The sequence below is a fragment of the Betta splendens genome, chromosome 17 (assembly GCF_900634795.4).
Source record: "Betta splendens chromosome 17, fBetSpl5.4, whole genome shotgun sequence".
Lineage (NCBI taxonomy): Eukaryota > Metazoa > Chordata > Actinopteri > Anabantiformes > Osphronemidae > Betta > Betta splendens.
In genome coordinates, this window is record NC_040897.2 from 16,519,157 (window position 1) to 16,541,469 (window position 22,313).

The window sequence follows — 22,313 nt, forward strand, 5'->3', positions numbered from 1 at the left end:
TGTACAGTCGACCTTATTGTAACAGTGGACAAGTGGCTCCACTCCTGCAATCAGACCTTTTATCAGCACGGTGAACTTTTTCTTTTAATCCTGTCCATTGTTTGTTTTTCTCCATCCTCTCTGTTACAAGGAAGGATGTAAAACACGAATGGCGGGAAGTGTGAAGTCACCTGAAAGCAGCATGAGGAATGCTAGGAATGCTCAACGCTGACACAGGTTGAACTCTCAGTCAGGAGCGGACACACCTGAAGCACTGGAAACAGACAACACCGATAAGCTGCTGCTCAAAGACACCTTTGTCTCAGCCTGTCTGTGGGGCAGGGTGGAGCTCCTGCAGCGGCAGGGTTGCGGGTTCAACTCCCTGAAGGTTTCAGATGGAGTTACAGCCTCTAAACAATGTCCATCCATCTAAAGACACTCTGTTAAAGGACAAACCCCTGAAAGACGCACTGCTGCCAACACTCCAAGTCATTCAATTTCTATTTCAGCATAAACAGGAGCTAAACAGCGTCTAGAACAAAGTCAAACTAATGCAATGTGTTTATTACTGTGGATTTAGATGTGTTATCATTTGTAAGCAGCATTTCTGCCATGTCGTCCTCTGGGGGTTCAGCCCAGTCCTCCTACAGGGCAGCATCTACAGGAATTCAAAGAATCTCTTTCCATAGAATGAAACCAGTTCTGTTTGCCGACGTCTCCGCTGCAGACGCCTCCTCTGAATGTGTCAACGTACAACACGCTAATATGAACGACGGCAATGATCACAATAAAAGAAGGACCTTTAAAACTCCAGCCCAACTCAGAGCACATGAAAAATACCCTGTTGGATCTGATCTGGGCTCAGTCTGTGCATAGCGACAGACAAAGGAGCAGACGCGGTCCCTCCTCCCTCTCTCAGACCCGGACCCCGCGGTCCCTCCTCAGACCCGGACCCCGCGGTCCGTCCTCCCTCCCTCTCTCAGGCCCGGACCCCGCGGTCCGTCCATCCTCCATCCTCCCTCCCGTCCATCCCGGACCCTGCGGTCCCTCCCTCAGGCCCGGACCCCGCGGTCCATCAGGCCCGGACCCCACGGTCCGTCCTCCCTCCCTCAGACCCGGACTGCAGGGTTCGTCCTCCTTCCCTCAGCTCTGGTCGTTCTAGTCTCCCTACATTTAGATTTCTGTGGGTTGAAATGATCAGTGTCAGGAGGTCAAAATCTAAGGCTGCATATAATCACACGTCAAAGCTCCAGTGTTTGACCGAGGCCAAAGTGTCAATTAGATGCTTCATGTCAAACACACTGTCCTCCAGAGAAGGCGCTGTGTTGACGACGTCCTCTAAATATGCTGGACTCTTCACGTCTGGTTCACTTACTGAATTGTACCTTTAGGGTTTAGGGTTAATGCATTAAAGCATCGACGTATGACTGGTCCCACGCTGCCCCGGTGAACCTGAACTCACCACGAGTGCGTTCGTAGCGTCTCTGCGTCCATCAATAACTGAACGATTAGCGACCGCTGTGACGAAGCCTCATGTCTGACCCGCCGTCCTAGAGCCGAACCGCGAACCCAACTGAACTTTCTCACGATGGTTCTGGGAGACGCGACAGCTTCACGTGCGATTTCTCCTTTGAAAGTTAAAGCTCGCCGCCGCCGTGAATCAGCGCAATGACAGGTGGACGCGCCTGAACGCGCACCGGAAGTGAGATTCATTATCGACTGGTAGAAGTTAGAGACTCACCCGAAAAGTCCATGAGCTGCAGGTTAAGTCATGACACACTCTCTACGCGGAGTTTCACTCCTCGGTAAAAATCTCTCTCTCTCACACACATACACACACACACACACACACACACACACACAAACAAACTTCCGTTTCGAGCCTTCACATTAAAGGCCCATTTAACTTTGAATCTTTTAGAACTAGTTCCTGTTTGTCGCGGCGATTTTTCTATTTGTGAAACAGAGTCAATTAAAAAGTGTCTTCACAGTTTCCATCATTAGAAGCAAATAGATTGAATCCTGTTCTTTTATACTGAAGGTGTGGCTGCAGGGTGTGTGGTTTTATTGTGGAATGCTGACAGGAGGTCCGTGGGTCCCTCCTCCACAGATGACGCTGACAGAACCACACACTGACCAGAGTCTGTGAGAAACATGACAGAGCGCTGCTTGAACTCTGACCCGACAGGACGTCACCTGAGATCTGCAGGTAACTCTGTGTGAACGTTTTCACGCAGGTAAAGTTTCATCTGGACTTTGAGGAGGAGGAGGAGGAGAGGCCGAAAAGCAGAGCTCAGACAAGTAAACACTGTAATTAGAATGTTCCACCAACATTGGACTAAAATTACTTCTGTCTCTGCTGAAAACAAAACACTAGTGGCAGAAGGACGACGAGAAGGAGAAGTGGTGGACAATAAAGGCATTCTTGTTTCCTGTTTCATTACTTCACTTCCCACTTTTAATTAATTGAGTAATCAGTAAAACCCCAGTTTTAAGAAGTGAACAGTCATTTTATCAGTTGGAGTTAAACCCAGTACTGAACCAGTATTAAAGTCAGTAAAAATCCAGTAATACCAGCGTCAGCATCCTGAGTTAATCCCAGCACAAACCCAGTTTAAACTGGTCGGCAGAGCCTGTTTGTGTGGGCAGACTGGATACATTTACATATAAATAACCCCTCCCCCGGCTGGTGGGAGCGGAGGATTAGGGGGAGCTGTGAATGAAAGCGCTCCTCTATGGATGAATGAGGAGCAGGGGGTGGGGTGGGGGGTCTCCCATCAATCAATAAACAATAAACTGATCAATAAAGTGGTCACTGTGGCATCTATCTGTCTCTTGGATAGTTCTGGTCAGGGCTGGTTGTGTGAAACAGTTCTGGACCCCTGCGCCCCCTCGACCCAGAAGTCCCACTGGGGCCGGTGGGGTCAGTCAGCTCCTTCACATGGACACTGGAGGCTTTGTCCTCACACATTCCCCTGCTCACAGCGGATGTTCCCACACGGAGAGGCTAAATTACACGCTGCCCCCGAACGTTTCATTATGTCACAGAGCCGCTTCACCTGACTCCTCACAGAACTCACAGAAACATCAGCTACACAACATATGCAGCTGTAATTCTACTTCCCACCATGGACATCCTGTGGGCATGGTCAGCGCTGAACCAGGATGAGGCAGCCTTGAAGCTGCAGGCAGGCGTCAGCAGACGCAGATTTAATGGAGTAGTACAGGTACTGCTGGTTCCAAGGCAGCTGCTCCTGTGCATCACAGATTAAACGCTTTGATTTGGCTATTTTTTATTCAAGGAAATCAGTGACATCTGTCAAATCCTTTGAACTTACATTCCTGGAAGACACAGTTCCAAAACTCCAGGATATTTAAGACATTCAGTGTCACATGACTGAGTAGTGTAGGTGAAAGTAAGTGTGTATATATATATTTATATTGAACAGTAAAGTACACACATGTATTTGTATCGCTGAAAAATGTATTCCACTAAATGACAGGTTTAGATTTGTTATTTTGCTGGGAGTCTGTGATGTGTAAATATCATCTGCGCAGTTAAAGCAGCTCCAGCTGCTACTGTACTGCTCATGTATACGGTGAGGCCAGTTCTACTGTAGCTGCTCAGACAGAACCTCACTCACATCCGCTGTTTTGTTGACTTTAATCCCTGCAGGGCGCGCGCACACACGCACACGCGCGCACGCGCACACGCGCACACGCGCACACACACACACACACACACACACACACACACACACACACACACACACGCACACACACACACACACGCACACACGCACACACACACACCTTACCTTGCATGGCGGCGCCCTCTCCCTGAAACTCTGGGAACTGCCCCTCTGAGGGGACGCTGACCGTCCTGCGGAGGCTTCGGGCCTTCACTGAGCCTGTGGGGCTCTCCTGAGCCTCAGCTACAGCCTGGGGAGGAGGGGGTGTTACTCTATTACACCAGGACTAGCAAATGATGGGCAGAAGGTTTGTGTACACTTAACCAGATGTGACAAATCGCCTGCAACTGTATGGTTGACGTTTTCTGAAGCTTGTTGTCTTCACAGGTGTTATTGTGTGTCCTGTACCCGCTGCTTTGCGACACTGCTCTCAGCAGCTAACACAGACCTTCCTGAAGACTAAATACAAACCGCGGGTCAGCCTGCAGCAGCAGGTTGTGGGTCTGGAAGTACTTCAACCGCACAATGGAGAAGTAATATGTCGTCAGTGTAACAGGGCAGGGACGCTGAGCGGTTTCTCACCTCCTCGTCCTTGTTGAGCAGGATGAGCTGGCTGTCGGTCAGGATGCAGAACTTCCTCTCCCAGGCTCCACTGTCAGTGTACGGACTCTGACCGCAGGAGAAACGATAGGCAGCAGGACCTTTAACGTCTGCAGGTCAGAAAACTCAAGTTCAGCGTATGGAGTTCATTTCTGAACACTAGGTAAGTCAAATGCACAAATACACACTAACAAAAGCTGATCTGTGCAGAACAAAAAGATATGTAGGAAGTAGTTAAGCAAAAAAATGAAGTAACATGATAGAGGAGATGTGATCAGGACAGGATACGACTTTATTAATCCCATAAGCATAACATTTGACAGGACAAAACAGAAATGTTTGACAAGTATTCTTAGTACAAGTATGTACAAGTATTACTGTTTCGCTTAAATGTTCTTTTATTTAATAGTCCAATTGTTCATGGCAGCATTCTGCTCATGTTTGGTGGCAGTGGGAAGATTTAAGAGTCAGAAACAGGTTCAGACGTGTCACATAAGAAGCAGGAGACTGAGGCATGTTTACGCCTCGTCCCAGTGACGGGTCTGCAGATGACTGCCTGCAGGGGGCGCCGTTACTCCACATCGCCCTCACTCCAGCAGAAGATTAAAAATGAAAGGACGTCTGCAGGATTCAGCAGAGCGTCTGATCTCAGCTGACACGCTGTCACACTCAGCACAGCAGACTCAGCAGAGGTCAGAGGTCACGTCACTGTGTGTTAGAGGTGAAGGGATGGAGGTGAAGGGCAGCTCTTTGTCTGCGGCTGCAGCACAGTCTAGCTGGTATTTGGTCACCAAAGCATTTATAGCAGAATCCATCTCGTGTTTCATGGGTTTTATTTTCACCTTCAGATTTATTCAGCGCCTCAGGTCCAGATTACTGAAGTAGACCAACCTAAAGCCAGTGAGATCAGCACACACATCACAGAAACACCAGATCAACCCAAGCACAAAAACAACCACATCACAAATAGAACATAAAAAAATCATAAAAAATAAAAATAATTATTTAGTTTCAGGGACCAAATATGGTGGAATATGAATATTCAGCGCTGTAAAGGTGAGTGAATGTGTGTCAGACAGTAAATCAGTGCTAAGCGCTGAACAGAGCCGTGTCCGTGTGGACGCTGCATCTCAGCGGCTGAGACCAGTAAACAGACGGTGCTTTCACTGTGCCCGTTTGTGCTGGGATTATTCAGCGCCTGTTTGGCCGAGACTGGCGACCCGTCCAGGGTGTACCCTGCCTCTCGCCCGTAGCCAGCTGGGATAGGCTCCAGCACCCCCGTGACCCCGCACTAGGGAGTAAGCGGTTAAGAAATTGGATGGATGGATGGATGTTTGGCCGAGTAAACACTCAAGCAGACACACAATGACTCGATTGATTATAATTGACATCTTTATTACAACATAAGTCCTTGTCCTCTGTTGTAAGACTACAGCACCAATAAGCAAAACACAGCTGTGATGCTGGGTTCATGACGAGTGGCCAGAATCAACGTTTCTATCGATGCAATGTTCAGATCAAGGTTGGAACCAGTAAATCAAATCCTCTCAGCTCGTCCCGAAAGCTGTCCCACCTCAGTAAGACGTCAGCTGCATTTCAGAGAAGCTTTAACCAGTCATGATCACTTCCACATTTACAAAACTGTTCCTGAATATGATCGGGTCACAGTGGAACTGAAATGAAATAGAGACGAAGCGTGAGAGTGTGACGTGTGTTTGCAGCTGGTGGACCTGTAAAGCCTAAAGCCAACATGAGAGACAGGTCATGGAACATTAATGCAACAGATGCCAGAGTGTGACAGCTGCCCACGAACATCTGTGAAGAGATGACAGCACCAGAACAGCCATGGAGTGGGCTGTGCCCTCTAGAACCACAGGACATTTGCTCAGCTTCCAGCTTTCTTCCTAAATACTTTAATAGAGTTTGTGGATCCTTTACTGGTGGAAGCGCTGACAGCTGGGTCATGGCTCCACAAGGGGCTGAACTGGAGGCAGGGTTGCTTTGCTAAAGGACTGTATCGACATGAAGAGGGCAGCATGTTTGAGCAGAAAGCAGCTGAGGACCTACATTTTCAGCAGCCTATTTCTGGCTGCATACTAAATCATCTACGTCACAGCCGAAGCCCAGAAACCCCAGAGACGTGAGCGGAGTCACACCTGCTACTGTTCAGAGCTGCTGGAGGAGCAGCACTTTCTATTGTCTTTAGCCTTAGCAGAGAAACAAAGAGACGATAGGCTGCTCCCAGATCAGAAGAAGATGCCTTGTACCATCCTCAACCACCATCCTCCGCTCAGAGTCACGCAGAGCCACCACAGCTCAAAATAAACACTGGGACAGCACAAACAGCAGCCTGAAGACACAGGAAGCAGCAAACATCCATGAACAAGCAGCGAAAGCTGGGATGTCCTGGTGCATGAGGAGCATCTCATGTTCTTAACAGTTAATGAACTGCTGAGAGTCCTGGTCCACAGCATAGACAGTATCAGGCCGATGAGCTTGGACTGTGTTTAACAAGACACAATGGAGACGGAGACTTGTTGACCTTATTATTATTATTATTATTAGTATAATACATTATATGTCTGAAGCCTGTGCTCAGGCAAGCACGAGGCGCAGTGAGGTGGATGGAAGAGGATGATCTGAGTGGAGAAGGTGACAGATGAGGTCAGACAGATATGAGGGGGCAAGGTTGTGGATGGCCTTCAAGTACATAATCCACAGATGAAGACCATGAGATGCCTCAACCCACCAGGAATCATCAGCGATCCTAAAAGAAAGGTCCCCAGAGCCTTCATCAGAAGACACTTGCTCAGTTGCCATGGAGACATACATATGTCGTTACTGAGCTCATCAGTGAACATCTGACTCACGTCTGTCCTGCATCTATTGACGGACGGAGGGGTTTCTACATCTGCTGCCTTTCTACACTTTTACTGTCCTTTATGGGGTGCGAGTTGTTTCAAAAGTCCTTAAATGCTATTTCACAGTCACAAGCTGAAGTGACAGAAACCTCTACTCTAGGATCACAGCTCTCAGCCACCACCTCCGTCCTCGTCCTGCCAATAACTTCCAAAGCCCTTTAAGGCCTTTCCAGTCCTGGAGAAACCCTTAGGGTGCAGTCGACGCAAAGAGAAACTTGAGTCCAGCCAAACCTCCGCTGGGAATGTGTGCGAGGCGGGAGAGCCCAGCACCTGTCCACACTGACAGTACGAGCAGCAAGCAGGTTTCCTCAAGTCAAAGTCTTCCACAGAGCAAAAGCACTTTGAGCGCTAGGAACAGCATTTACTTTATTACATGCACATGCACCTGATCTATTACTGAAGTGTTTGTTTACACGGTGAATTACTGTGTTGATGTATAAATATGAGTGTGTCAGCATGTCCCAGGAAGAGCTGGCGGTGCGGCGGTGGAAGGGTTAAACAGTCTGACATAAACAGAGGCAGCTTTGTCTGTGGCCGACTTTCCCTGTGCAGCAGCAGGTCCGGTTCCCACAGCAACCAGTAAACACAGCAGCTGCTCCAACCACGTCACGGCCTTATCAAGATGGGGCTGCTGAGCAGGAAAGCGAGGACCGAGACTCTGACCAGGCTCATTCAACATTTACCTGTCAGCTTCTGCCAAAGACAATAAGAAAACAGGCCAACGTTCCACCATGAGCCGTCACGGTGCCTCCTGCAGGTCGGACCTGTCTGTGCTCTGAGCCACATGTGGAAGCTGGCCTCTGGCCTGTCCCAGTGCTGTCGACACCTCCTCCTGTACAATCACGTAGCTGTGAAGCAAACAATGTAAAGAGGCTTCTGCTTTAACTGGGCCCGGCCCAGCTGAACACCACACTACAGCGTGTACCAGGTGGAGGCCAGACCAAAAGAAGGAATCGAGCTTGTGTGAGGCTGAGCATCTGTCACCAGGGTCATCGTCTCCTGTGTCATGTGATCAACACTGACCCACATGGTTCTTTTAAAGAAGTAGTTACTCTCGAATCAATGAGCCATGAGACTCATCCCAAACATGGAGTGGTTTCCGTCCGAGTGTGAGGTCATCGCTGGTGAAACTGGTTCAGCTGGTTCATGGGCTGACTGACTGTAAACACAGTCAGGAGCTACATGACTTAATGACTTGTAATGATGTAAAACAGACGGAGGCACACTATCAGCTTGACCTGATGGAAACTCCAGGAGTGATGTCATGGATGTCATATCTGAGCATGTCTGCATCCTGCTCATCACCAACATCGTCCACTGGGGTTACTTGGTTTTCTATACATCTCTGTGCAGCTGTGAGGTTCTGCAAGTGTCTTGTGGTGATGCGGTAAAACTGAATTAAATCAATGCCAGGTTGGGAGATTGATTACAACCACCCAGCCACAATAACTCTTTGAATACTAGTTGACAGCCACACAGATACACTGGTCCCACCAAAGGGCTGAAGACCTGGTCAGGCTGTGGTCAGGAGCCCAGGTGAGTCCACAACTGCTGCTGAATTAAGACAAGCAGCTGCTTTTAAAAGGCTTTAGTGAGTGATTTATGTCTGGTTTTACAGCTAAGGGGCCCTGACTGGAAAGTCCTGGTCCCCGACACAAGCAGACTAAAACTTGGGATTATCAACAGCTGCCAGTCAGTGTGTGTGTCAATCCTGGGCCCTAACAAACCTCCATTTATGCAAATATCCTGTCCTGACAGCAGGCTGCATAAGAGGGGGAGGGCCCAGGGGTCAAAGGTGAACGGCGGTGCCAGCCCCATCAGGCTGATGATGAGGAGCAGAACCTTTTCGGACCCAGTTGTTTTTCAGTTTTCTTGGACTGTGGTGATTCTGTAGGAAGCACTGGATGGATCATGTTTCAGAACGAAGGCAGGTGATTTCTAATACGTTAGCACAAAAATACTACTGTCATAAAACAAAAGGTGCAACAACCGCTTGAAATAAACAGTGTACAAAATGCTCCATCTCAGAAATGGCAAAAACTTGAATGCCCAGAATCAGCCCAAACGCTGTCGCAGAGCGAGAACTGGAGGGAGCCTCTGATTAGAAGCCAAGCGGAGACAAAGCCATGTGCTCCTGAATGTGGAAGCCTCCAGATTCCCAGCGCCTCCAGCGTGGGCTCCGAAAGCTTAATGAGCTCAGAGAAGCTGCTCAGGACCCCTTTTGTTACTGTGGGCTTCTACTATGGAGGGACTATTTACATACAAAAGGAGGAGACACACAGTGGTTGAGAAGGAAGGAAGGGGCTGCGAGGCCTGTGGCTCGGTCCCACACTTTCAGCTTCATTAGCGTCCCATTAGCAGGAGATGCTCATTTTCACACGGAGGCTCAGGCTGTGAGGGCAGGAGGCAGAATCATCCTGTGTGGTTTTTACTAGCCAGCAGTTCCTCACCTCAGAAACACATTAAGCACAGAGACAGAGGTGGCCTGGTAGCTCAGTAGGAAGAGCACGGCTTGGGAAGCAGAAGGTCCCAGAAGTGTGACTCCAGGAACCTGGGACAAACATTTCAGCTTCACTGAAGTACTCACTCTGTTGTATTCAGGCCGCAGGTCACAAGGACTAAGGCATGATCTTCTCCTCATACCTTCCAAAAACACAGCTCACCTGTGTTGCAGCTCAGACCATCACACAATAACAACTACACAAGCACGCACAGCATGAAATTAAATCTCCTTCTGGACGCTGCTTTCAGATTTACGCTCCAGTGAACGCGGCACAAAGCTGCTGGGAGGTGACAGATAACACGGGTCGCCTCTGCTTCCAGATGATAGATGACAACGGACACAGAGTGAGGAGGATGGGCGCACATCCACTTCCCTCTGCAATTCATTTTCACTGAATTTACATTTTGGCTGAACAAAGGTAAAGCCTTACTTGTGTTATCCTAAATCTTCCAGTTTGTCAATGAGCATTTAATCCTCAACTTGTGCCCAAACCGTGCTGGTCTAATTTGCGGCTGCTTCAGGTAATTAGAGCCAGAGGAGGTCACCTGAAGTAGAGCTGATTAAACCACGAAGAAACAAAAGCTGTGCATCCTGAAGCCGTAACAGCTTGACACCTAATCTTGAAACGTGTGGAGTTGATTAATCAGATATTAAAAGTCAGCTACAGCTGATTGTAGAACCACCGACCCAGATGCAGGGATTCTGCATGAAAACATGTTCATTATCATGTGGTTCAGAACATTACAGTACATCTGTACATCAAGAGATGTTGCAGTGGAAGATGCAATTAGCATGACTTAACCTTCAACTGTCCACGCTACATCAAAGCTATGGCTCAGTATGAGGAGGCTGTCTCAGATGCACAGAGCTTTTCCTCCTAAACACATTTAGATAAGAGGGAAAGCTTCACCGCAACAGCACAGATAAGAAACCACAAAAGAGCTAGATGCTGAAGACGCTCACTCTCCACCTCCAAAATGGGATCTAACAACTGGATCAAATGCATTTTTCATCACTTTTTCTACCTGCTTCATGCAGCTGTTTAATATTTTACATAACATATTTAGATCTCAACAAGAACTAGACATGGCGAGCTGCAGTTTATATTCTTTAGTTGTTATTTAGTTGTAAATAATTGTTTTTTTGCCACAGGAGGGAACAAAGACAAAGTCAGACCACATAATTCCTTAGTTGTCCTGTACAAACCTGGCCATTGAGGGAAGATTCTGATTCTGACAATTCCACCCATTTTAGACTTCAAAATTCAAAGAACCTGTCTGTATTTATTTCAGCAGCTTAAGTAAGAGGTGGTAGAGTACAGGGCACGGAACACCATCGCTATGTTTACCCACTGCTTAAGGTGCGTTGTTTATGTGGGGTTTCAACCGTTAGTCGCCCATCAGAACAGGACCCAAACTCAGGTAAAGCTCTCCTACCAGACTCTCCTGCTGGCTCAGGCTCATCCCCGAGGACTCTGCTGATCCTCCGGGAGAAGGAGGAGAAGAAGCTGCTGACGGAGGGAGCTCGTGGCTCTGCGTCTGATCCCACCTTCCGGAGCGCTGCCTTGTTCGGCCGGTTACTCGTCCCTGGCTCAGACATGGACCTGATGTAGGGGAAGATCATGCGCAGTGACCCCGACCCCGTCCTCATCTGGCCCTCGTGGCGCTCAACTCCACTCCTGTCATGTGGGACTGTGCTGAACCTCGGCAGGCTGAGCAGCCGCAGGTAGGGACGCTCTGCGCTTTGCTCCTTTCCCTCATGGTCGGCCATCTTGGTTGCCCTCAGCACCGGACTAGCAGATGTTCTCCACTTGTATCTGTCCGTCGGCTGCTGAGGAGCTACGTAGGAGTTGGGCTTCTGACTAGGCTTCCTGAAACAGCGCCAGTGGTACAGGGAACCATGGACTTGGCCCCGGCGCATGTCGGGGGGGTACCTACTTCCACTCATGGTTTGGTACACACGAGCCTCCTCCAGGCAGCAGTGAACAGATGGAGGCCTCCGAAATGGCTGAAACCGGTTTGCCAACAGCTGCGCTGCCGTGTGAACATACTATCCCTAAAAAAACATACGTGATCCAAATCGCAGCCCCCAGGAGCCGTCAGGTCAGCTTCACTTTCATAGTAAGTGCCTCACTCTTCTCTTTCTCAACAGCCTGGTGACTCTCTTCCTGAGAGGAAGTGGAGAGTCAGATGAAGACGTGCCTGAGGAACTCGGCCAATCAGGTGGCCCCAACCAGCAAAAGCAGCAGACTGTGGTTTCCCCTTCAAACAAGCAAGAGTGAAACTGTACACACACTGTGTCAGGCTTGTTTTCCGTTATTAGGTTACAACCTTAGTGTCCTGAAGTTTTTATCAACAATGTACTTCGGTTGTATTCATCACTGATGGACCCCAGATCCATTTGCTGGTGTTTGTGTGCTCAGACAGAAGAACTGAATTGAATCAAATGCCTGACTATGTTACGAATATTTGCTCTTCATTCATTCTTAAAATGTATTATTTATGTGTTTTGTGGTGTTACTATATTTTACAAGTGTATTCCTCACACTAAAAACACTCAAGTGTTTAAAGACACTAAAACCTTTGTGCCAATGAATCAACTAAACAACATTTGAGTGCCGCTGTACGAGGCAGGTGCTGGACTGCTGGCGTGCATATAGCACAACTCTAATCAGCAAAAGAACAGTCAATAACATCGAATAACATGCAGGGTTAGGGAGAAATACTGAAGAAAATCTGACATTTACAACTGAAAGCTGAAGATGACCCTTCGTTTCATTTCATTGGTGTTTTCTAGCTGGGTCTGTCTAAAGAAATCAAATTATAATTGAGGTGGGCTGGGTGTATAATGGCCAGAGGACGCACCCTTATGAGCTGAGATGAGGCCGAGCAGCAGCAGGTCTCACCCGGGGGATGGACTGCTTATGTCGACCACTCGCCCTGTTCCTGGATCATCTTAAAGACCACCAGGAACGTGAAGGTGTGAGAGCCAGGCTGCCTGCTGGTACAGAAACAAGGAGTTTGCGGTACATTTATGGGTTTAGCTCTGGCTCATTCAGACTGAAAAAGCCACTTCACTGACACAGACAGTTGTGTTACATTCTTATTAATAGGGCTGTTGCTGTTGTCGTTGTTGTGCCGCTGATTTAACTGGCAACCACAAAGACATGTGGGCAACACATGGGCTCAGATGAACACGGAGCTGTGTCGGGTTGTTGTTTTGACTGTTGCCAGCCAGAGATGGGGCACAAATAGTATTCAGCAGAATGTCTGCTGTGATTCCCAGGTTCTCCCAAGGTCCTGGTTTCACTTCCTGTTGGGATGCAACAAGTTGAAGCTTTAATAGTCACCACCCCACATAGCAGCATTTATTAGGTAATGAAGCAGCTGGTGTCAGGGCCGACGCTGCATGTAGGTCAGAGCTAAGACTCAGAGATAAGCCGAGGAGTCCTGGAATGAAGAGTCCAAATCCTCCACGAGGTTGGCATCAATAAAACAGTTCACTGCAGCTGAGCAGGTCAACACCGTCCAGACAAACACACTGTTGTACCTGCAGAAGCAACAGCGGCTTCACATGATTCCCAAAGACCTCAATGCGGTTCATCCCACTGTGACCAAGATCTGTGTAGCAATGAAACCAGACCACTAATAGTTTATATGATACATTGTACGATCATTTCCAAAATCTCAGAAAGCTCAGCTTGCATCAGGCCACACAGCTATGGATGAAGAACTCCTCTGACCAAAGACCGTCATGCTCAGAAGCCCAAAGTCCAAGCCTGATTTGAATGAGTTGCCTCATTCCTGTGATATCACAATTACAGGAACAGTGTGAAGTGATGAAACTGATGTGATGACCTCCAATCTGATCATCGGTGACCCATTTGGTGTGAAAGAACAGTGGCAACACGAGAACAGCAGTGGCAGCAGGAAGCAGCAGCTCCTTCGAGAACAGAGGACAGAAACATGCAAAGAAGTGCACCTTCAACAAACACAACCAAAGCCAACACTCAATGGGCCTCAACTTCATGCTGGACCACTAACCAGCTCCAATCAATATCAACACAACAGCAAGAGAAGGATCTCTTCAGTTCACCAGACTGGTTTGTCAAACATTATGTGACACTCAGGCTTTTAAAGAATTTAATGCTTCACCTGACATGAAATTTAAAACTTCAGGGACTGAAGAAGTAAAGTGAGATTCTGCATAATGCAGCATGCGTTATCGGTATCCTTCATTTTGACTTTGGTTTCTAAGGAAAATACCTAAACTCAACAACAAATCCAACATTGTCTGAAGGTAAATGATTTCTCCTCTAGCTGCTGGCTAGAGAAAACAAATGCAACTTAAAACATGGAATTTCATTCATTCCCTGGCTTTGAGCCCAGACAGGAGATGTTATAAACGTTCCTGCCCCGAAAGTCACCGAGCAGCCACACAACACGAGACGAAGATGACAAACAGAGACTGAGAGGAACTTAATCAGGTGGAAACACGAGGACCACAGAGAAGAGGTGGACGGCGAGAACCGGCTCTGCTGCTTCTTTAGACGCCACTCTGTCCACTTCTCATCCCCATCCTGCCGGAAAGCAGCAGCAGCAGCAGCAGCAGCCTGCATCTAAAAATAACCAGCAGCCATGAAGAGACAAATAAATCAGGGAGGGACAGGGAGTCCAGATCTGAGGACCGAGAACAAGGCGGCAACAGCTCAAATCTGTCGCTAGAGGTCAAACGCAAACAACTGAGTGGAGCTCTTGTCCAGATGTGCTGAGGCCTTCTACCATCACAACCCTCAGGTTTCAGTCATCACCAAATTACAGGAAGTGAGAAGACCAAGCTGGAATATTTGACAGGCTGACTGGCTGTAAGACGAGCCTCGCTCTGGAACCTTCAGATGCCTGGGAGTCGACAATAAAGCCCACTTCACACGGGCACTGGAATCCTGAACATGTCAGAAGCTAAAACCAGTCAAAGTCTGACTGAGCCGGTGTGTGGGATGAGGCCAAGGACTGGCATTACATCATCAGACCAGGTGTGGGAGATGCACACAGCATGATCAAGCTGGTGGTGTGTGAACCAACAACTCAGCACGAGTCCACTGTTAGTTTACTTTATCTCAACCACAGCTACAAACACGCGTCTGTCCAAATGCAGCCTCCATCAGGCTTCAAGCTCAACTCGTATATGCTTAATACATCCTCTGTCCCCACCGTGTTGGGTCCATGGTGGACAGCCACGGTTCAGACGCGGTTTAATCCAACCTCCATTTACAGCTGAGGTGCTTTAATGTGCAGCTGTTCACCGTGATCAGCTCCGGTTTCCGTTCACTGAAGTGATCTGGTCACTTCCTGCTGCCCAAGGAAACCTGATATAGGCTCAACAGAAAGAGGTCGGTCACATCAACCAGCTGAGCTGCAAACAAGCTGCACTGATCTGTTCATAAACATGGCTAAACAGGATACTAAACTAATGCTGTGACACAATTTGAACACCTGTCACTCACAGCAGCCTCTGAATCAACCAATACATGACAGACAGGCATCTGCCCAACGCTCAGTGAACTCAGCCGTTGTCTGTTCGGTTTGTCTGCTCACGTACAGCAGCAGTGATTCTTATGTGAACCATCATCTTCATCTTCCACCGAGACACTCTGTCCAGTCTGAGCGATCCTTGGTTCTGGTCCCAGTAGGAACCGCCCTCCTGTGTTTTTCCACTCCAGGTCCTGAAATAGACAGCAGCTATTTTCTGAGCAAAGGAGCTGGACTCTTTTTGTTTAACAAGGGGAAATCCTGCCCCCCCACCACCATCCTGACAACAGCTAGGCCTGTAAAGGAACTTTCCACTTCCTCCTGACCCGCCTCCAGTGTCCTGAGGAGCACCACACAAGCGGACACTGGGTCTCTGTGCTGCCGGTTTAGATATTTCAAACATCAGACAGAGAAGTCACAGAGGCTTCCTTATTCCACGTGGATAATACAGCTGTTTGAATATGGCAAGGTGTTCAGAGGAGATGGCGATACCCACTGTGCATCTGCTCTTGTGAAGTTATGTGCAAGTACCTTCTCTAATTCAACATGCGAAGAAGGCACCAACAGGCCTCAACGTCTGCCAACAAGCAGCACACTGTGATTCACCTTCACCAGACCAGCACGTACTCAGTCAGGCTGACACTGTCTGTTTGCAGGTGTGAAGGGTAATACAAAGTCTGTCAGCAGATGGCTGATCCAAATCCTTGTACTGTCACAAAGTTACTCAGCTTAACCCATTTCTGCGATGTGACCAGGACAAACCACCGGGAGAGTAGCTGGGCTTTGTGGGACCACAGCAGGTGGTTAGAAACAGCTGTACAGCGGTGCGGCGTCCAGACAGCACATGCAGAGGCATTGTTTTCTGCACTGACTCTGGGAAGGTCAGTAAAGTTAAGATCAGATCCTAAAAGTGCGCCTGGACAGATTCTGTAACCAACCCTCAGGACCTGCTCATCTGTGTGAACCCAATTACCATCAAACACACTGGTGGCTTTTAAGACCTGACCATGTTCAACCACAGACACATTTTAAATGTGAGAGTTGAAAAGGACGATGCAGAGTGGAAATGGCCTGTTTCACACATGCAGCCTCAGAGGAAAGCCACCAAACGCCTCTCTGGCTGCAGTCCAAGTCTCCAGCTGGAGAGTTGGGTGAGAACTGGCCTCAAGGCAACAAACTCCCACAATCCCCTTCCAACCAGGACGCTGAACATACCGACAGGCAGAAGCACATCCAGACATCTGAAGGCTTCACTCTGGACATCCTGCTGCAGAACAGATGGAGGCAAAGCTTCCTGTCCTGACCCCTGATCCAGTAGAGTGGATCTGAAGCCACTTACGCTCGGCTGCAAAGAGCCACAGGGCAATGCTGCATGTCAGGAATCAGTGCAGATTAAAGATAATAACGCAAGCGGCTGCATCCAGCAGACTGACAAAAGCTAGTCTGAGCGTATGCATCACTTCAACTGTCTAAATGTGATTTAACTCATGCACTGAAACAAGGCGCTTGCTTTTATTCACCATCACCTGTGGCATAGCCATCTGTTGACCGGATGTTTTTAATGCATCAGCATCACTCTGTCCCAAAATCAAATTACACAACATATGCTCTCATGTTCCTCTGCGCCGACTTAACTTCACAGTGATCCTGTTTGGGGGGGCAGATAAAGCCTGTGTTAAAGCGTGTGTCTGCAGTCAGCTGTAATAGGCTTATACGCTGCCGCCTTTCACTGGATAACACACTCAATGAACCACGTAGCTACGATCCCACTCCAGTGTGACAGTATGGGCTTCAGCTTCACGTGTTCAAATCAGCACAGGACTTAAAACTACAAAAAACAACAGAAACACATACAGCTGCTTTACATGAAGTTCAATGATGACACTTTAACACTAAAAACTGGCCTCAACATGGCGCAAAAGATCAGCAGTTAACACAATTAAACATGGCTGAATCATTTCTGAACATTACATAAAAGAATAAATCACTGCAGAAAGGACGACTCTCAGGTCCAAAGTACATCCACTGCCAGGAAAGTCTTCCTCCATGGATGATGTTTGTCCCACGTTTCAGGGCCCTAAAGGGGTCAGAGTTCTTTAATGTTTGACCACTACAAAGACATTTGAGGCAAAATGGCCCAAGGCATTTGAACAGTCACATCAGAAGAATGGACAAAATATTATTCACTCTGTACAACCAATGTAATAAATGTAGATAAAACTAACAGTACCCACACTGAGCAACAACCTAGTTAAAGCTACAAAAAGCCCAAAGTAGCGTGGTCCACCGGTCAGGACCAGGGGTGTCCGTTTGTTTGGTCCGACTCAGTCCATCAACTTCTAAACTTGCAGCATTTTTCTCTTTGTGGTGCGTTTGGGTTCTTCTTTTAGTTAACAATGCAACATTTGAAACCAAGTGAGACAGTCATCTCAGCCTCCGACCGAGCTCAGCCTCCAGCCTCCGGCCTCCGACCGAGCTCCGGCCGAGCTCCAGCCTCTAGCCTCCGACCGAGCTCCGGCCGAGCTCCGAGCTTCGACTGAGCTCCGGCCTCCGACCGAGCTCCAGCCTCTAGCCTCCGACCGAGCTCCGGCCGAGCTCCAGCCTCTAGCCTCCGACCGAGCTCCGGCCGAGCTCCAGCCTCTAGCCTCCGACCGAGCTCCAGCCTCTAGCCTCCGACCGAGCTCCGGCCGAGCTCCAGCCTCTAGCCTCCGACAGAGCTCCGGCCTCCGGGCCTCCGACCGAGCTCAGCCTCTAGCCTCCGACCGAGCTCCGGCCGAGCTCCAGCCTCTAGCCTCCGACCCAAGCTCCGGCCGAGCTCCAGCCTCTAGCCTCCGACCGAGCTCCGGCCTCTGGCCTCCGACCGAGCTCAGCCTCTAGCCTCCGACCGAGCTCCGGCCTCCGGCCTCCGACCGAGCTCAGCCTCTAGCCTCCGACCGAGCTCAGCCTCTAGCCTCCGACCGAGCTCCGGCCGAGCTCCGGCCTCCGACTGCAAAGCATGAGCTCATTTGCACATTTTTAGCCAGTGAGGTGGACCTGAAGGCAGCGGGCAGCAGCCATTGTTGAATCTATCTGAGGTATGTGGAGCTGAGCAGAGAGGATGCGATGCCAGAGCCGGGTGAGATCATCCGCACAAACTGGCTGCTGACATCACAGAGGAGAGGAAGGGAGGGGGAGGCACAAAGGGCCAGTGCTGTGTTCAGGTACATCAGGAGAGATCAAGCACAAAGCACCAAGGCTGAGAGTTCACGCAACACTACTACTACTACTACTACTACTACTACTACTCCTACTCCTACTCCTACTACTACTACTACTACTGAACCCTAAACTCAAAATGCACGGATTCACTGGCTGCACAATAACTAAAGGTAAGTCAGGGTGAAGCTGCCACTCATGAGACTAAAGAAGGTTTGCTGCACCTCTAGGTCAGTGTTGTGGCCTGTGCGTTCAGTGCGTTCAGAGTGAACACACCTAGATCAGGTGTGTTCACCAGCTTTGTTAAAGTTTAGTGTAAACAAACAAAGCTTCACAAGTCAACTGCACCGTGAGCACGAATGTCCAAGTCTCTCTGAGGTTCTTCAGCCGCTGCGCTGTGAAGAACCTGCTCGATGCCCAGCATCATCCAGTCCAACGTCCCCCAGACAGAGCTGGATGAGGTGACAGTGACTGTCTGTGGGTGTAGCGGGTGTGGACGGGCGCCCGCCGTGACTCACAGCGATCTCAGACTGTGAGCAACATGGCCGGCTTTCATCCATTCACTTCCTGCAGTCCCACCAGAGAAACGAGCTCGTCACCACAGAGCGAGGTGACATCATGGAAAACACTTCCTGCTCCATCTTCCATTTAAGAAGTAAAAAACCGAGTCATTTCCCAGTCACAGTGTGTGTGTGTGTGTGTGTGTGTGTGTGTGTGTGTGTGTGTGTGTGTGTGTGTGTGACCGCCAACACTCTGGACAGAGTCTGCCTGAAGCTGCTGTTTCTGTGAGATGCAAACAAGCTTCCACTGTTTTCATGTGTACCATTTTATTTATTTAATTTACCCTTAAATGTGCGGAAACACAGAATGCAAGACTCAAAAATGTCAACACATACGCACAAAATATCTTAAGACGCATCGTACAGGAAGTTTAAATGGACTTTATGCCGAGCAGATTCACCCCCACTCTAACAGGTTTAAATGCAATAAAACGGGCTCCGCGTTAGTTACAGCTTCTGCCAACGCTGCAGAGTCCGAGCATAGACGGTCACAGCTTCAGCACAAAAACCGCTGCAAAGTCTGAAGTGTTTGAATTTGTAGAAAAGGTTCACAAATCGGACCCACAGTCAGTAAATGAAAAGTGCAGTTCACCTTAAACGGAGTCAGTTAACTAAGTGGTCCATTAACTAATCGAACAAGTTCTACTGCCTGTACGGGTCAGTGGACCGAGCCCAGGCTGAAGACATGCCGGCCGGTACCGGTACCGGCGCCGGGGAAGTGAGGAACACACTTCGTCAGCCATGACCCGGCCTCGGCCCTGAGCTGCTACCGGGTCCAGCCGGTACCTGCCGACACCGAGACCGGAGGAGTTGTGGGCTCCGTGCAGCGACCGGCTTTAAGGGGTTCTTACCGTATACTCGGAGCCATCCCTGCTGCTGGGACACGGCGTCCACCAGGATCCGGTCCACCAGGGGGTCCAGGACACTCAGTCCGCCGTGCAGAGACTCCACGTCGCCCGCCGCCGAGTCCGTCTCCATGTCCGCAGGGTTTAAACTTGTCGTAGAAGTTGCAGTTGGCGCTTGGACAGGAAACGGGACTTTCACCGTCCAGTCGGTGGAAAGGCCAGAATCGGTGAGTGATCGAAGTTCGGACACTTCGTTCGCCCTCGCCGCCCGCTGGTCCTAGCTAGCCGTTAGCGGAGGTCCGGTAGCCCGGCCGGCTCGCCTCATTGTTACGCTCTCCGGGGCTAGCGTGGCGGGGTGAAACTCCACCAAACCGCGGTCAAGTAGCAGCAGGGGGCGCGTTTCCGTCCTCGCCGAGATGCGGATCAGAACCGGGAGCTGAATCCGGTACGAGCCGCTGGAACGCGCGGACACAAGCCGAACCGCCCGCTGCCCTCACAGCCGCGAGTCCACCGAGCGGGGCACGAGCCTGACGCCGTGCGCGTGCCCGCGGGCAGAGGCGGGGTCGGGAGGGCGAGTCGAGGGGGCGCGAGCGCCCAGAAAACCAGGCTACACGTCATTGTGTCATATTATAGGTGAAAACAGCAACTCTATTTCGCGTTATTTGCTCTTTATGCTGTGGGAATGTGCCTCCATACGTCTGAAAAATTCAGTCAACAAGCTTGTGACGGACTGGTGGTAAAATAAACACGCACATGGATAAAGGTTTGTTTAGAGACTCGTTAACTAGCGAAAATAATTCCCTCGTAATTGTAATTAATAGTGAAGTAATGAGTGGACTTCACCGCCTGACGGTAGAGGACGCGGGCTCCACCTGCTGGTCGAGAGGGAAAGTTACACATAAAAATGAATAAGAATAAGAATAAGAAAACCTTTAATAGTCCCGCAGTGGGGAAATTACCTCTCACAACAGCAGTACAGATGAGCGAGAATACAGATACAGAACAGTTTGTGTTGGCACAGTACAAAGCAGTACAGTACAGTTAGAGTGAGTATGAGGTCATTGCAGGGTTATTGCACAGTAATGGGTATGAGATTTGTACCGGTAACAATATACATGATTGTTCACAGATTTACACAAATATTGTGCAGAGCAGGTTGCTATATAAACCACTGATGCAGTGGGTGAGTGACTGTGGTGGGATGTGGTCAACAGTTCTGATTGTACAGTCTGACAGCAGCAGGTAGGAAGGATCTACGATATCTCTCCTTCACACAGCGAGGGTGGATCAGTCTGCTACTGAAGCTGCTCTCCAGAGCAGACAGTGAGTCCTCCAGTGGGTGAGAGTCCTGGTCCATGATGGATGTCAGTTTAGCCAGGACCCTTCTCTCACCCACCTCCTGCACCGTGTCCAGAGTGCAGCCCAGGACAGAGCTGGACTTTCTGATGATCCTGTCCAGTCTCTTCCTGTCCCTCGCTGTGATGCTGCTGCCCCAGCAGACCACACCGTACAGGACGGCTGATGCCACCACAGAGTCATAGAAGGTCTTCAGGAGTGGCCCCTTCACTCCAAAAGACCGCAGTCTCCTCAGCAGGTAGAGTCTGCTCTGACCCTTCCTGTACAGTGCATCCGTGTTATGAGTCCAGTCCAGTTTATTGTTCAGATGCACTCCCAGGTACTTGTAAGAGTCCACTCTCTCAATGCCCCTTCCCTGGATGTGCATCGGTGATATGACAGCAGGCTGCTGTCTGCGGAAATCCACCACCATCTCCTTCGTTTTCCCTGCATTGATCAGGAGGTGTTCCCGCTGGCACCAGTCCACAAAGTTCTGAGTGAGTCCTCTGTACTCTGCATCGTCATCATTGGTGATCAGTCCGACAATCGCAGAGTCATCAGAGAACTTCTGCAGAACACAGCTGTCCGTGTTGTGCCTGAAGTCTGACGTGTAGAGGGTGAAAAGGAAGGGGGCCAGTACAGTCCCCTGTGGGGCCCCCACACTGCAGGTCAGAGAGTCAGACACACAGTCCCTGGCTCTCAGAATTAAACGCTGTGAAAATGTACTTCAGCTCAATATATTAAATGTATTATTAATAGCTGGCTTCAATTCATATATGTGGGCAAAATGTGATTGGCAGGCATGGTTTAATTTATTTAAATTATTTTTAAAAAAAAAATTATTTACTTATTGTGGATGCTCCTGGTTTAAGCTGTAGTTTTTATCTTCAGCATGGGCAGTGATCCCTTGTCTAGAAAAGTTAAATGTTGCCTAAATCATACATAATTAAAATAAAGAGCTGTGCTTTGATGGCTGCAGGTTAAGAAGCAAACTGAATGAAAATGAGAGATGAATCGATCACATCTGGACTAGACACTTATTAACTCATTTGACTGGGACATAAACAACCACGTTACAAACAGCTCTGTCTGATGGTTTCTAACCTCAGTTCTCCAGCTGTGGTTCTGGTACTGCAGCATTATTATAATATTTGA

At 49.1% G+C, this 22,313-nt stretch overlaps 1 protein-coding gene across 6 annotated transcripts in view; it reads right to left on the bottom strand.

Moving 5' to 3' along the window:
• Nucleotides 1-20,370, bottom strand: part of rasal2 (RAS protein activator like 2) — a 34,786-nt gene extending 14,416 nt beyond the window's left edge. For 3 of the 6 annotated variants that reach the window (XM_029132129.3, XM_029132127.3, XM_029132128.3), the window contains exons 1-3: nucleotides 11,132-11,853; nucleotides 4,254-4,381; nucleotides 3,798-3,921 (exon numbers count right to left, since the gene is read on the bottom strand). In XM_029132129.3, coding sequence (XP_028987962.1) covers nucleotides 3,798-3,921; nucleotides 4,254-4,381; nucleotides 11,132-11,642 — 763 coding nt within the window. In that variant the 5' untranslated portion in view covers nucleotides 11,643-11,853. Of the gene's footprint in view, nucleotides 1-1,720; nucleotides 1,792-3,797; nucleotides 3,924-4,253; nucleotides 4,382-11,131; nucleotides 11,854-19,829 lie in introns of those variants that run through there. The other 3 variants (XM_029132130.3, XM_029132132.2, XM_029132133.3) reach the window with 3 other exon arrangements.
• Between the last annotated feature and the right edge of the window lie 1,943 nt (nucleotides 20,371-22,313).